This window comes from Haliaeetus leucocephalus, unplaced genomic scaffold (assembly GCF_000737465.1).
Source record: "Haliaeetus leucocephalus isolate CR32 unplaced genomic scaffold, Haliaeetus_leucocephalus-4.0 Scaffold752, whole genome shotgun sequence".
NCBI classification, from domain to species: Eukaryota; Metazoa; Chordata; class Aves; order Accipitriformes; family Accipitridae; genus Haliaeetus; species Haliaeetus leucocephalus.
This window is the reverse complement of record NW_010973188.1, coordinates 2,434,872-2,449,901: the sequence shown is the minus strand read 5'-3', so window position 1 is coordinate 2,449,901 and position 15,030 is coordinate 2,434,872. Positions and strand designations below refer to the sequence as shown.

The 15,030-nt window shown below is 50.2% G+C and overlaps 1 protein-coding gene across 1 annotated transcript in view; it reads left to right on the top strand.

Moving 5' to 3' along the window:
- The window catches only part of VEGFA (vascular endothelial growth factor A), a 14,737-nt gene extending 611 nt beyond the window's left edge, over positions 1 to 14,126 (top strand). The window contains exons 3-8 of the mRNA XM_010581259.1: positions 4,955 to 5,151; positions 6,909 to 6,985; positions 7,400 to 7,432; positions 10,179 to 10,250; positions 11,386 to 11,517; positions 13,799 to 14,126. Of these exons, the coding sequence (XP_010579561.1) occupies positions 4,955 to 5,151; positions 6,909 to 6,985; positions 7,400 to 7,432; positions 10,179 to 10,250; positions 11,386 to 11,517; positions 13,799 to 13,820 (533 nt within the window). The 3' untranslated portion in view covers positions 13,821 to 14,126. The remainder of the gene's footprint in view (positions 1 to 4,954; positions 5,152 to 6,908; positions 6,986 to 7,399; positions 7,433 to 10,178; positions 10,251 to 11,385; positions 11,518 to 13,798) is intronic.
- The last annotated feature ends 904 nt before the right edge of the window (positions 14,127 to 15,030 follow it).

Here is a 15,030-nt window from a genome sequence, read left to right as displayed (position 1 = left end):
TGGGGTTGGGCCCCGGGGCGGCCGTGGGGCCGCGGCGTGCAGCAGGGCCGGCCCGGCCCGCTGCTGGCTTCCCACAACTCTGAGGAAAACTGCGTGCGTGCGCTTGTGCACATACACATGCTCATTTATATATATATATATATAAATATATACGTACACACGCGCGCGCTCGCACACAAAGAGCTGAGTAGCGGCGAACAGTTTGCTAGGGATTCACCACAGTGCCGTAGGAAGGGATTTGTCATCTTCGCTGCCCTCCTGTTTCCTGGCGGCGCTGGTGGTGCCCGGCTGGGTGGCCAGGGCTGATCCCCGAACAAAAGCTGAAGCAGCGCCCCGACCCTCCCCAGACAGCCAGGTGGCAGGTCACCGGGGGGAGAGGAAGAGAAAAGGGCAGCCCAGGGTGATTTTCTGGAGTTTTGCCTCCTGACAGTCCCAGGTACCTCCCCCAGTCAGGGTATTGCTAAGCACTGTACAGAGCCAGGCTCGAAAAAGACACCCTTTTACTCCGGTTTGAGCTAGCAAGCTTAGCAGATTCAGGGGACAGCAGTCTGATCCGATAGGTTCTACTTAATGTGTTGCTGGTGGTCCAGTACAAATGGGACCATTGCCTGGTGAGGAAATGAGGTGGTGCCCCTGCACCCATTGTGATTTTGTGTCTTTCCAGCTGCCTGAAGGCCAGGCTGTGGCAGCGTCCTCTGCCTCGTTGGTTTGTGTGAGTAAATGTAGACCAGAAGAGCAGCCAGCCCCCAGGTTAGTCAGAGATGCCTCCTGCAAGTGCCCTGTCTAGTGGAGCCCTGTGCGTTGCAGGAGGTTGGCTTTCTGTCCACAGTCCTCAGTTCAGAAGTGAGGTAAAAGGGCTGTGGACTTTGGACCCGTCAGGCTGAGGTGATCATCAGCTGCTTTAAGACATCATGACCATGTTTTCCCCATACCTTCATAGCAGAGCAGACCACTTGCTGCATGGCAGGGTTTGGTGAAGATCTTGCAGGGTCCCCACGGGTTGTGACCTCCAGCGTTATTCCAGCCAGAGGTCAGCAGAGGGCTCTAGCAGTGTGGGCCCAGATTGGCTTTTTTTTTTTTTTTTTTTGTTGCACTTGATTTCAATTTCTGTAACTTTATTGGTGCGACAGACTGCATGTGCATTGCCAGAGGTTTGTGGCAGGCTGTGTTTGGGATAGGTGTCCATTCTGCATGGGCAAAATTTCTGATTTGCTGGTGGGCTGCCGCCTGTTGCGCTTGACCCTTGCTCCTGCTGAAGTCAACAGAAGAAGGTTCAGTGACTCCAGAGAGATCAAGATGGAGCCTGCTGTGAGGCTTATTTTGGTAGCCAGTCCTCTGCTGTTGGTAGAAAAGAGCTACTGTCCTCATCTGTGCCATTTGTTGTGTCCAACTACCTTCCTGGGGAGGGGAAGTATCAAACAGAATTTAATTCCCTGTCACAAGAAGGCTGATGGGATTGTGGGAGAAGTTGATCTGACAGTGTGATCAGTGAGACTTCGGTGCTATTGCCTCGGTGCTATTTCTGGTTCTGCGATGCAGATATAACTGTGAGCTAGAAATCAGGACTCTTGGCATTACCTTCCTGGCTTTACTTCTGTCCTCCTGTATGACCTTGGAGGTCCTCTCTCTGTACTTCAGTTTCTCCTCTGTGAAGAGGAGACAATGATGTGCCTCTGTTCCACAAGGACAGTCCTGTAGTTTTTCCACTGAAGCTCTTGGGAGCTTTGGGGTTGGGGTGAAAGATGATTTTGTGTCTTTGGCCATTTTGTGCTTGCTCTGAAATGTCGAGCTGTGACAGGTTTTTATTTGGGATGGACTTACTCTGGTTGGAGACTGTAATTTTAACTTCAGCCCTTACCCTTTTGTGCTCAAGAGAGCCTTCCATGTGTTTTGTGGCACGGGAAGTTGTAGAGGAGTCAGACAAACACTCTTTGTTTGTTCCACTAGAAAAGATTTTCTGGTATAAATAAAGGAAACCACCGGCACTTGTGGCTACACTTTTATTTTTAAAAGAACAGTGTGTCTGTATTGCTGCTAAGCCATTGACGAGGAGGGAGGCAAAATGATCATAGACTTGCTCCTTTTCTAGTCTAGCATGTTCCCACTCGACTGCTCCAAATTTGGACTTAATCCTGCCTGCTGTGGCTACGTCTCCCCTGAAGAGTTAATGTGGGTCCTGACTGGGTTTTAACCTTACTTCCTATTCCATTCACAAAGAAGAACCTCTGACTCAAATCTGGAGGTGTTTTGCAGTGTAGTGGTGTGGGTTAAATGCGGGATTAACTTTTAATGTGGGCTGAAGCCCAAATTGCAGGAAGGGAGCAGGCCAAGTGGTGTTAGTCCTTCAGTGACCTTCCTGTATTTCCCCATGAAAGACAGACCTTCTTCCGTCCCTGACACAACCAATGGGAAGGAAGCACAGGCTGAATCAGCGCAGCAAAGTGTGGAATATGACTCCCAGTGCATAGGAGTAAGTGTAGGTATGGTAGCAGGGGCAGGGTTTTGCTGTGAGGATGACTGTACCTCAGTCATGTGCTCCAGTTTGGGTACTAACTCTGCAAATGCATTATCGAGTGTTGCACAGTCTCCGTGTGAATGCTCTGTGTCCAGCAAAATCAAGGCAATGCGCCTTTCATGGCAGGATCTTCAGACTGGCAGCTGGAGAAAGATTCCCCGTTTCCTTTTCAGAGGCTGATTCAGACTTTGGAAAATCATCGTATGTTAAAGTAAAGGCAAAAACTCCCAGATTCTTTATGGGAAGGATTTGGTCCTGTCAAATCTCCCAGATCTCAAATGTAATCATCAGGGTGCAGCTGTGAAAGTAAAAGCTCTGCAAAAGAAGTTGAATGTGCTGTTCTGCGGCCAATCTGTAGTCCACATTCTCTGGTGTAATCCAGCTGCTTGTGCAGTGCAAACATTTAAAAAGCGTGGCAGACATGAATCAGTTTCGCTTCAGTTTTCTACTCTGTTTTGGTTTCTGCCTCCTTTATGCCCCAGACTACTGCGGTGAGCAGCATTTGATCTGCACAGGTAACTGCCGCTTTCCCTCCCTCTTTTCTTCCCTCCTTCCCTCCCATCAACATAGGTCTGTAAGCATTTTTATCCAGAATTGTGCCTTTACTGCCAGAGTTCCCAGATCGTTTCTGCTGGCACAGCATGAATAATCAACAGTGCAGTTCGGCGGCTGTCATTGTGCCTGCAGAATTTCGCACATATTAAATTGTTCAACTTGTTCAACATGGGCGGTGACTAAGGTCACTCCGAAGGGGAATGGGAAGAAGGAGGTAGCCATAGACAAGATAGGAGAACAGACAGGAGGCATACTGCCATTAGGGGAGGAGGAAAGAGGAAGGGAAGGGACAAGGAACAGAAACATACTGTCTTCTAGACAAGGAATACCAACAAGCAGTCCATGCCTGCCAGGCTACATTTCCCTTTCACAAGCCACTTTCTTTTTTAATAGCTGCTCACACTCTCTGACACTTCAAACTCCCTGGATGGAAGCTCCTCCCCTCTTGTACCCACTCTCAGCACTGTGGCACTGTCAGCTCTGCATGACCTAGAATTAACTTTCAACAATTAACTGCGGGCTGTGAGCTCCAAGCCCTGCAGCTTTTGCGTTTTTGTGGCAAAGTAACCTTTATGCCAGTTTGTCACAAGTTCAGAAGCGCTTACTGGAGACCATTTTTTTCCATGATGCAAGCAGTTTGCTCTTATCACTCAGAGTTATCAACCTTGGTGCTGTAGGACTGCATACTGTACAGGTGGATCATTATAGTGCTTAACAGCATAGGGCAGGCACTATCTCTTTGTGCGTATTCTTATCCTCTGCTCCATTTGAGACATCTTTCTTTGCCTGCATGCTGGTGGAGCTAGGAGGCCTGGAGGGCTCCCGGTACTCACTGTTGGCAGAACTACTAGCAGCTGGGTTTTGTACATGTGTACTTATCTATCCTATCTCTCATCACTTTAAATCTCTCCAACCCTTGACCAAGCAGCACAATGAAGCTTTGGCAAGAGGCTGGGAAACATTGAAAAACGCTTATGAAATCAGTGCAGATCGCAAGCAGTTAGTGTTTGCTCCATTTGTAGTGAAGGCAGGGGATAATGGCATATCGGCCCTGTTCCCCCACCCACACTGCCTCATTGTGGTTCGGTAACCAAGTACATGGTCTAGTTAATCCTGGGGGTGCTGTGGGCTTGCTTTGAATCTTTCAGCGTGTGGCTTGATTCCTTGGTCTGGGAAAGTGGTCAGTGTGGAGACACAGAGGCTGTGACTTGTAGAATGTGCTGTCATGGTTCTGAGGTAGCCTGTTGAGGTGGATGTTCTGCAAGGGTGAAAGAGGTTGCTGACAGGAAGAGAGCAGATACGTGGATGCATGGTTCAGAACCCTCGGCTTCTTCTCAGAAGTGTCTGTGTGCTGAGGTCTGTAGAAAGGATGCTTCTGGCTTCTCCCCTTGCATTCTAAAACCCACTGGGGCATCCACTGGCTATTTTGAAAGGGTGTAAAAGGCAAACCCATGAAGGGCCTTAATCCAGAGTGCAGATCATCTGCAATACCACAGGTGCTTTTTAGCTGAGCTAATATGCTTAGTGGCAGCATATCCGAGAGTATGGGGGATAGCAGGGAAGGGCTTTGGGGAAGAGGCACCTGAGGGACACATCGTGGTGCCAGGCAGGCAGATAGTGAGGCTCTTTTGTCTACCTTGCCTCTGCCCTGAAGGAGCACTAGGAAGAGATTGTCTCTTTCTCTCCCCCACTTGATTTGTGTGTGTGTGTGTGTGTGTGTGTGTGTGTGTGTAGGGCAGATACAAAGGACTTAGGCCTGAGAGACTGTTAGTGAAGAGAATAGGGTAGATGTCTTGCAACTGTCTGGCTCGTTTTAAGGGGTGAAGCACTAGACATTCTTGAGCTAAGTTTGCATTAACTTATTTCCTCCATTCCTCTTTTTAGTTATCAAATTCCTGGAAGTCTATGAGCGCAGCTTCTGCAGGACAATTGAGACCCTGGTGGACATTTTCCAGGAGTACCCTGATGAGGTGGAGTACATATTCAAGCCATCCTGTGTGCCTCTGATGAGATGTGCAGGTTGCTGCGGCGATGAGGGCCTAGAATGTGTCCCTGTGGATGTGTACAACGTCACGATGGAGGTGAGGGCCCATCTTGCAAGCTGGCATGCTTGGGTGGAAGGAAGCAAGTCAGCCATCACAGCCACCCCAGGTCCCAGCTAATTCAGAGGGAGGGCAGCCTACCCCAGGGAAATGGAGATTGTTGGACTGGGGGGCTTGCCTCTTTCCTGACCCTTGTGCCCAGCATTATACCATGCAGCGTTAAAAGATGAGTTGCCTGTGTCTATTCAAGGCTAAGATGAGAATCTGTTTTTTCGCTCTGACCTCGCTAGTGCCCAAATACAGTAGCTAGGGGCATGCAAAGGAGCATTTCTGCAAAGCAGAGAGTGCAAAAGACATTTCTGGTGCTATTATCTCTGAGGTTCCAAAGAAGATACTCCTTGGGCCCTTGCTCCACCTTAACTCTGCGTTTGGTCCAGACAGCTGTTGCTCTGAAGGCAGCTGAGTAGAGCAAAAGGGGAAAGCCTGTCAGTACTCTCTCCCGGAGGGCATGTGAGGTCAGCCTTTACCAACAGAGCAGGGGGATTTGGGTCATTAGCTACATTGGCACAGCAGGGGTGGAAGGGGGCTCTAAGAAACACACTGCTTCAGTGTCAAGTGGAAAAGCCTTTCTGCCTCTGGGCATTCTCCTCCTTTGTTTGGAGGCTGCTGAATTCCCTCCTTGGAAGAGACAGAGATGGCCCCGATAGCAAAGGCTGGGCACATGGGGAAGATGCAGACTTGCTTTAGAGAGCTTTGTCACTGCCCTTGTCTGCCCGCCTGGATGCCAGCTTGTGTCCACAATGGCACCCATTACCTTTAACCCATAGCTGCCTCACCTACTTGTCCCTCAGCCTCTTGAATGGCCACTGTAAATACCGCCATCACTTTTTGATATGGATGAGAGACATGCAGTACTAAGTGATTAACCAGCAAGCTCTTTTTACTTGTCATTTGAGCTGTGTTTGAACAGCGGTGGAGAACCTGTCTGTGCCCTTCCATGATTCCCCATACTGCTTTTCCACTTGCAGGCTCCAGCCTGGGCTAGAGCATACTAGCATGGTGTAGCTAGGGATGGGTTACTTACTACCGTTCCTTGCTGAATTACAGTTTTTGGCTGGTATGCCTGCATGCCTGTAACGGGTCAGAGGCACTTGAGCAGATCTCTGGTGCAAGTTCTAGAGCTAGTGGTCCAGCCGGGTTCTGCGTTGAGAGACTGTGACAATACATGCATAGCTTCCTTGGAGGCACCTGGGGATGGGGGATGGGCAATGTCTGGCTCTGCAGGGCTGTTTTAAGCACAGATCACCAAATCTACGTTGCGTGTCAAGTCACTGAGAAAGTGAGATGTCAGCTGGGAAGGAATGGTGGCTTAGGGAAAAGGAGTTGGATAAGGTATTTTTGCTTTGGGCCTTCGTGTTAGACTGAAGCATGCTTCTACGTGAGAGCAGGCTGGATGCCCTGTTACTGTCTCTCTAGGATCAACCAGGGACGGCTCAGTGAGAACCTTGCTATGGTGTTATGCCCTCTCTCATGCCTGTCTCCAAGGCAGTCCACCAGTGCTGGCACCTTGCATGCATGAGCAAACAGAGCTTTGGCACAAGTCTGGTGTTGCCACTTGCTTGTGATCAAAGGCCTTCCCTGACTGGGAGAATGGGGCCTCAAAGCGAGCTCAAACTCTGCCATGCTCTTCCCAGGAGCACCTGGGGTGCAAATGCTTTGCTGCGCAGCAGGCTTATTTGGAGCTGTGAATATAAATAGTGAATGGGCAGTGACCCTCTCTGTTTCTTTCATTCCAGATCATGAGAATTAAACCCCATCAGAGTCAGCACATAGCGCACATGAGCTTCTTACAGCACAGTAAATGTGACTGCAGGTGAGAATGGAGCAGCACTGGTTCCTCTTGCAATAAACTTACTCTGAGCCTTTCCTTTTTTTTGCCATTGTGTTGGGACTGTTGTGCAGAGGCTTCTGCAGTCTCCTCAGTTGGTTTGCAGTGGGATGGCTGAGCCTGGGAAAAGAAGTCCTTTGCTGGCGAGGCTCCTCCGTCTCTAGTTATCACAGGTGGACAATGCTAGCCTGAAACCTGGGGTTTTTTGGCACTGGCTGCCAGCAAGGTGCAACAGGAGAGCAAACACTTTGAGAAGGACCACTGTACCAGTGCCATGGGCATCCTGCAATGCCAGCTGTACATGTCCTTCCCTGGACTTGGCAGGAACTGGGGATAATACTGGAAGCATATATAGTAAGCTGCCTTCTAATGAGGCCTTTGTTCTCTCTTCCCCCACAGACCAAAGAAAGATGTCAAAAACAAACAAGAAAAGTAAGTGACAAGCCTTTTCTCCTTTCTCTTTTGGTGGTTGGTTGGCATTTCCTCTCCCCACTGCCCCTTGCCCTTTTCTTTGGTTGGAGGTACTTACTTTGAGAAGGTGTTTTTGGAAATGGCATATGATAGTGCATGGGGCGACACTCTGAATCCGTTCCAGGTGGGCACAGAAACCCAGATCTGACGGTCCTTCCTTCATACCCCAGAGCTGGAGCTTGCATGATGCACGACCATGGCAGTCATTCCTAATGCTTTATCCCGAGTCAGGGAAGTCCCATCGTGTGTGTCCTACCAGAATGGATTCAAGGTGCAGCCCCCATTCTCCCTTCCCTCTTCCTGGGGTGTTTCTGGTTACTGCAAATTGCTGCCTTTCTTTATTATTAATTTTTTTTTCTTGCTGCTTGAGTGAGTACTTGCTGGCTTCTTTCACAGCAGCTTGGGTAGGAACTCTCCTGGCTACAGGGAGAGGTGGCAGTAGAGGCCTGGTGGAGGCAGGACTGATGCCATGCAGGATGTGATGCTGGTTTTGGTTGGGTGGGGGCCCAGGAGGGTGTAAAGGGAGGTGGATGTCCTGTCTGGGTCTTGGTGGAGGCTTTCATGAGAGTTTTTTTCAATCTGATGGATTTGCTGGTGACCTGAAGGAGGTTAAGGCACAACCTTCCCTTTCCTTCCTCCCCAAAGTAAAAAGGTTGTGGAAATTAGAGAAATAAGCTCTTGTCCTGCAGTAGTCGCAGGGACGATCACAAAATGTGGAACAACATCGAAAAGAGAGAGTGACCTCTCTGAGCGAGAGGGTCAGCTGGACTGCGCATGGCTGGGATAGCGAGTCTGCCATTTAGAGGTGCGGAGTTGGAGAGGAAGGGGGTGAATATTGGGAGATGAGGCTGAAACAGACAGAGAGAGCAAGCGGGAGAGTGAGAGAACTTCTTTCACCCCTCTCCTGGTGATTGTATGTTTCTAGCTGCCTTCCAGCCTCTCCTACTCCCCCTGGAAATCTGCTCCTGGCTGCATTGGGCTGTGTGCAGCCAACACTCCTCTCTGTGCAGGGCCGTGTCGGGGACGGTCGGTCTGCGTGGCTCTGTGGTTTGAAGCTGTGCGAGAGTTGGGTCTGTGTGAACTCTGGTGAGGATGGGGTGTGGGTGAAGCAGCCAGCCCAGACTGTGTTGCATTCCCTTTCCTCTTCTAACAGCACCTTGCCTGCCCTTTGCTGGTTCTGCACTCCCCAGGGAAGAAAGGGAAGGGATGGGAGAGGTTGGTGTGCTTTGATTTGTGCTGGATGGAAAGTCCTGTTATATTGGTGCCCCTGTCCTCCCTTCAGGTTGATTTTCCTCCCCTCACTGCCTCCCTATGACTCCTGACATGTGGAGCAGAGACTGGGAGTGAGCTGATGCTCTGACACTCGTTCCAGTGAGATGACTTGAACAGGGCCTAAGAAACACCTATGGTGCTTTCCCTTCTGTCCCCCCATGTCCCCTCAACAGCTCCCTCCCGAGGTGGGCTGCACCAGGGAACAAGAGAGCCTTTGCTGAACTGCCACAGTGCTGGGGCTCACTTGTCTGGCAAGCCCTGGTGCTTTGCCTAGGGCCTTCTCCTTGCATGTCTCTCCCTTGGTCCTGTGCTAATGTGGCTCAACGAGCAGCGCAGGCTCCAGCCTCCCTCCTTCCCTGTGCTCTCACTGGCCTGTAGGGATCCATGGTTAGTGTCCAGGCCTGCACATCCTAGCCCCTGCCTGTCCCAGCTCCTGCCCAAGAGTGAGAAGCAACTGGTGAATTTTTCAGAATGAAGTCAGTGCCTTGGCTCCGTCTGCTTGTCTGTCTGGCAGATTCATGTGGAAGGCAAGAGGAGGGAGGGAAAGGAGGGAAGATCTGAAAGCTGCTTGTTGGTTATCTCCTGGGTGTCATAACTAGGTCAGGCCTCCCTCTTTCCCCTTTGGTACTCAGGATGGAGGCTGCCAGAGGGGATGTTAGCAGACATCCAGTGAGGTATTCTGGAGTCTTCCGAACTACAGGCACGAGGTGGGGCGGGTGAGCAGAGCCTTTGGGCTAGATAGCCCTCTCCCACACAGCACTGGTGTGTAGACCAGGTCTCTCCCCTTGTCTGCAGGGTGCTGAGGCCAGGCCCCCTTTGCTCCCATCCCAAGGCAGGATTACCACCGGCCCTGTTGGAGCTCAGCTGCCCCCTCCTAGGCCTGGTGCTGGGCAGTGTGTCAGGTCAGAGTGGTTTCCTTTTCCCTGGGGAGAGCCCCTCCACTCAGATTGCCTCTTGTCAGTCAGTGTGCCCACGCTTGTCGCCTGGAAAAGTTGTCTGCACTTGCTGCGGTTGCGTGATGCTTTCACAAAGCTTTCTGTTCCTTCCCCCCCACCTCCTGTCCCTTTCCCACTGGCCCTCTCTGGAGGGGGCACGTGCCCCTCTGAGGCTCCAGCAGAACCACCTCTACTGGCAGCAGCCCTGCTGGAGGTGGTCTCTGCTGAGTCCCCAGGTGTTGGCTTGGCTGTGGGCAGGCTGGTTGCAGTGCTGGCAGGAGTGCAGGAGGGCCAGTGAATGTGTGTGTGAGGTGGAGATTTGTGCTTTGGCCCCGGGACTTGCCCTCCAGTCCTGCCTCATGTGCTTCCCCCCTCCCAGCAAGGCACATGGCTGGTTTTTTTTCCTCTTCTTCCTTGCGTTTTCTTCCATTTTCTCTCTCTCTCCCCCTTTCTTTCCTTCTCTCTCTCTCTTTCTCTGTTTTTTTTTTTTTTTCTTCCAGAAAATCAAAGCGAGGAAAGGGGAAGGGTCAAAAGAGAAAGCGCAAGAAAGGCCGGTACAAACCACCCAGCTTGTACGTTTGTGTCCTCTGCTTGTAGACTGTCTTCCCTCCCTCTCCCCAAATCAATCCGCCTGCTTGCTGCTCACTCAAATCTCACCCTCCCCTCCCAGTCACTGGTGGGCTGCAGATCCTGCAGGGGCAGCACTGGTGGTGGCACCGCTCTGGCACTAAGGGTATCTCAGGGAAGGTGGCTTTAGCTTGCTTGGCTCTCTAATCATCAGTGGTGACCATTTTCCCAAGGCACAAGAGCGTGGGTGGGTGAGCGAGGCCCTGCACCTCTTTTCCATGCCTTGTGGTTGCAGCTCTGTCATCTGCTTTCCCCCACTGGTCTTGTGCCCTCACTGCTATGATGACAGGCAACAGGCAGGCTGGCATCTGCCATGCATGTGTGTGCGTGCGTGTGTGTGTGTGTGCGTGTGGTGGAGTCACAGGCGGAGAGGAGAGGTGGGACGGTGGGAAGCCGGAGACGGGGTGCTGGGGAACTGGGATGGGCTCTCTCTCATTTTTTTTCTCTCTTTCTGCTGGATTTGTTGGCTTCTCTCTCCCTGTGTCTCTCTCTGTCTCTTTCACTCTGCCTCTCTCATGGTGGTTCACAGAATTCTGCATTGTAAATTCATGGCCCCTCTGTAGGAGACTCCTAGGTGGCAAGGTTGGGATGGGGCTTACAGAAAGGAGAGCAGTGCCGGCTGCAGGGGTAAGCATGTGATGCTGGAGCCCAGCTGCTTTCCAGAGGAGGAGAGACCCTGTGTATTTAACTCGTTTAGCCACTGGCCTCTTTCTACTCAAATAGCCCACTTCAGAGAACTCCTTTCATTGATATGTCAGTAGCTGGTTGGGACCTCTCACCTTCCCATCCTTGCTTTCCTCTTCTTCCTCCCTCTGGCCTGTGCCAATGGATCCAATGCAGCATTTGTGAATACTGTGCAGAGAGCCTGTTTTCTTTCTCTTTACGCTAATGCAAGGGGGTGCTGTCCTGGGACTGCCGGGGTGCTGCTGGAAAATCCATCAGCCTGTGATGCTCCAGTGGGCAGCATGGGGGCTGCGGGAGGGGGCAAGGGGATTGCTTTGATGTTTAGGGTGTTGCATGTGTATTTTCTTTCTGCTGAAGCGCTGTAGCTTAGACATCTTTCCTTTTGCCTTTTTGCAGTCACTGTGAGCCTTGCTCAGAGAGGAGAAAGCACTTGTTTGTACAAGATCCCCACACCTGTAAATGTTCCTGCAAATTCACAGACTCACGTTGCAAGTCGAGGCAGCTTGAGTTAAACGAGCGCACTTGCAGGTTTGTGTCCTGAAGGATGAAAGAGAAGCACAAAGAGAAAGAGAGAGAAAGAGAAAGAGGGGGGAGCTTGCTTCCTGCTGACTTCTGGCACCAGTGCTATATGATTACTTCTTTTTTCTGTCCTACGTGGGCCAGAGGACAGAGGGGCTAACTGAGATGAGGACAGAGGTTCCCTGTGTCAAAGGGCAGCTGTGCGTTTCAGATGTGCTGTCAGGACTTGGATGGGGATGGCTCCCAGAGCCAGGGCATTTGTATCTGAGGTATCCTTTCCCATAGAACAAGGTAACGGAGTTCATGCTGCTGAGGTAGCCAGGGGGAGAGTCTGTAGCCCTCCGTACATTATCTGTATGCAACTCTGAGCATACTGACAAAGACAAATCCTAAGCTGACTAGGATTTGACCACCCCTGTCTTCCAAGCCCTTTTTATGCGGCTTGTGGACACTCTGCTGTGTGCAGAGTGAGGAAAGCCAGGCCAGGAGCCTCCCCACATTCTCCTTTGCCTCTTTGTTCTTCTAAAAGCCAGGGAGAGCACTCTGTCCTCTTGCACTGTGCTCACAGTTCCTTGTCCATGTCTTGGCCAGAGTTGTGGTTTGAGGGGCTGCACTCAGGGCTGTGACTGGGATACAGCAGGATTCAGCTTGTCTCTGGGTGAAGACAGGCAGAAGTCTGTATTTCAGCTGTGAGGTGGGAGATGAAAAGACATGGTGTGGTTAGTGTTTTTTTCAGAGATCCGTGCTGTGCATGTGTCATTTGAGTGCTACCTGTCATGCACCATCTGTGGCATAGACATGCAGAAACTGATTCCTGGTTCTCACCTGAGCGCTTTGTTGAACTCAGTGGGGTCTCTTGACTCGCACCACCTGCGTGTACATCTCTGGGGTGTGGGATCACCCTACCTATCCAGAGAGAGACATAGAAATGGGGTTGCTATTGGGCCTTTGGCTGTGACTTTGAACTCGGGTCCCTTTCGCAGAGATACAGGTGATTCCTCCTGTCAGCAGAGTATTGCAGTGGCAGTGGCTGGATGGGAGAGAGTAAGGGAGAGAGATCCAGGGTCCTCTGTGGCTACACCCTGAAAGAGACTTCCATTTGCCTCCATTTGCCTGCCTGGAATTGGCTAGGTGACTAAGGCTGCTACAAGTAGCAAGTGCTTCCTTTAGGTGTGAAAAGGCTTTGTGCCCAAACCAGAGAGGTGTTTGCACTGCCAGTGTGGTGGAAACTGCTCTGTATACAGAGGATTTTTCTGGGGTGCTGTAATTTCAGTGGGAAAGTGATTGATGGAGGGCCAGAATAGAGCAGCTTCTGGAGTTAAACTTCTCCCAGGGAGCATAACCTCTGAAGAGTGAGACCAGACCTAACTTTTCCCTCTGCCTGTATTCCCAAACTCCAGAATAACTGGAGATTACCCTACAAGAGTTTGAAGGGTGAGAAATAGTAACAAATACAAAGAAAAAACAAAGAGTACCCCAAAGAAGTCATGATGTCAGAAGGGGTTTCCTAGTTTCTCTTACTAGTCCCTCTCTGTGGTGGGATTAATTGGCACTAAGGAAGGTTTCCATAGCTGGTGTGTTCGCGAGAAAGATGGGAAGGAGTCATAGAAGTGGTAGCTTACCTGTTTCCAGAGAAAAAGCTGGTTAAGCTGAAGTTCCTCATGCTCTTTCTTGTAGAATTAGAATTGGGCCCTACTGGGGAGGGTAAATTCTCATTTCTCCTGCTGCTTCTTCAGGCTGCTGCTGCTGCTGTTCCCTGGTGCTAACCCCTGCTCGTGGCAGCTAGTGGAATGAGAGGCACTTTCTTTTCACCTTCTTGCCTGCATGAGGCTGTGTTGTCTGCACTGCTTCCAGCCCAAACAACAGGATAGGTGGAGAGCTGAGGGAGTGTGTCATTCTGCATGTATTGCTTAGCCTTGTTTTTCTGTGTGTTTGTGTGTATCTATGTGTGCATGGTGTGAGAGAATGCAAACAAGACACTCAGCTCATCTGTGAGGAAACCTCTGATTCTGCTCCTAAATTTACCCCTGTACCAGTATCGCCCCCACCCCGTGTAAGTGAGCCTGGAGGAATAGAATTTATCGACCCATTCATGGGTGGAGATTCTCAGCTGTTTTGCCCCATCTGCACAGCACTTCACCCCACCAGTGACGTCATGCCATGTCTTAACACCATGTGCTCTTAAACACATCAGCCACCTCCCTTCCTTCCCTTCCCTGTCCTACTTGCACCCCCATCACAAACATTAACCCCTTTTCTCTTTTTTTTCCTTCCCTCTCCTCTCTGACAGATGTGAAAAACCGAGACGGTGAGCAGCGGAAAAGAAGGGGGAACAGCCCTATTTCTGGAGCCTGATTTCTCGCCTGGACAGAAAAAACAAAACAAAACACTAATCCAAATGAACCCTAAAAATGAAGGATCGGTAGAGCACAGCACTTTCAGTACGGACGATGGACTCCGGAAGGAACATTCCCCAAGGCACCCGCCGCACAGAATTCACCTTTGGGTTTTGAACTGTTTTATTTTATTTTTCTTTTCATGCTGCTAAATAACAGAGCCAGGAAGACTATAGGGGTGTATTTGATGGGTTTTCCCATGCATACATATATATGTGTGTATACATGCATATACATATATATATATATTTTTTTTTTTAACCACATCTATATATACATATTGTATATCTTAACCACACACACACATATATATATAATATATATATATACTGATTATTTTTTTTAACATTGCTAATGTTATTGGTGTCTTCACTGGATAATACTCGACTGCTGTGGACACAAGCGGGCTACTTGGGGTATAAGAAACAAGCTAAGACTGGACTTGAGTAGAAGCGCTGGGTGTAAACTTTTTAACTCTTAACTGACTCGTGCGGCCTCCGCTGTTTCTCTGTAGAGTGTGCTGTACCACAAACCACCTTCTCCTTGCCTGGGACAGGGAGGAGAGGTGATGGAGAGGATGGGCAGGGAGTTCCAAAGAGCGGCATCCTAGGGTGTGATGGGTCAAAGGCCAAGGAAATGGCCGTCTCCGTGATCAAGGATTCCTCCTCCCCTCTCTTCCCCCAACCTTCGCCCTTACTCGTCTCATAACCTGCCTGCCTTGCTGGGACATGGGATGTCAGTGTACATTTTGCGTTGACTTTACTCGCTATAGAAACTTTGCCAGAGAGACATGCTGGCTTCTCTTAAGGATGGTGGGCAGCTGATGAGCACTAACTTTCCATTCAAGGAAGTATCACAGGAGTCTAGATTTCCCGCCCTTGGTGGCTGCAAAAGGACACAAGGCCTACAGTGTGCTGAAGCAAGAATGGGGACCGGTGCATAGCCACACAGTTGTTCAGCACTGTCTGCTTTCTTCATGCACAGAGCTGCCACTCAAGAGCATCCAAGATGCTTACGGAACATTTCTGGAAAGGGATATTAATCAAAAGTATATACACAGTAGGGGTGTGTGTGTGTATGTGAATGTGTGCATTTGTGTCTGTGTGTATGTATGTTTGTGTTTTTC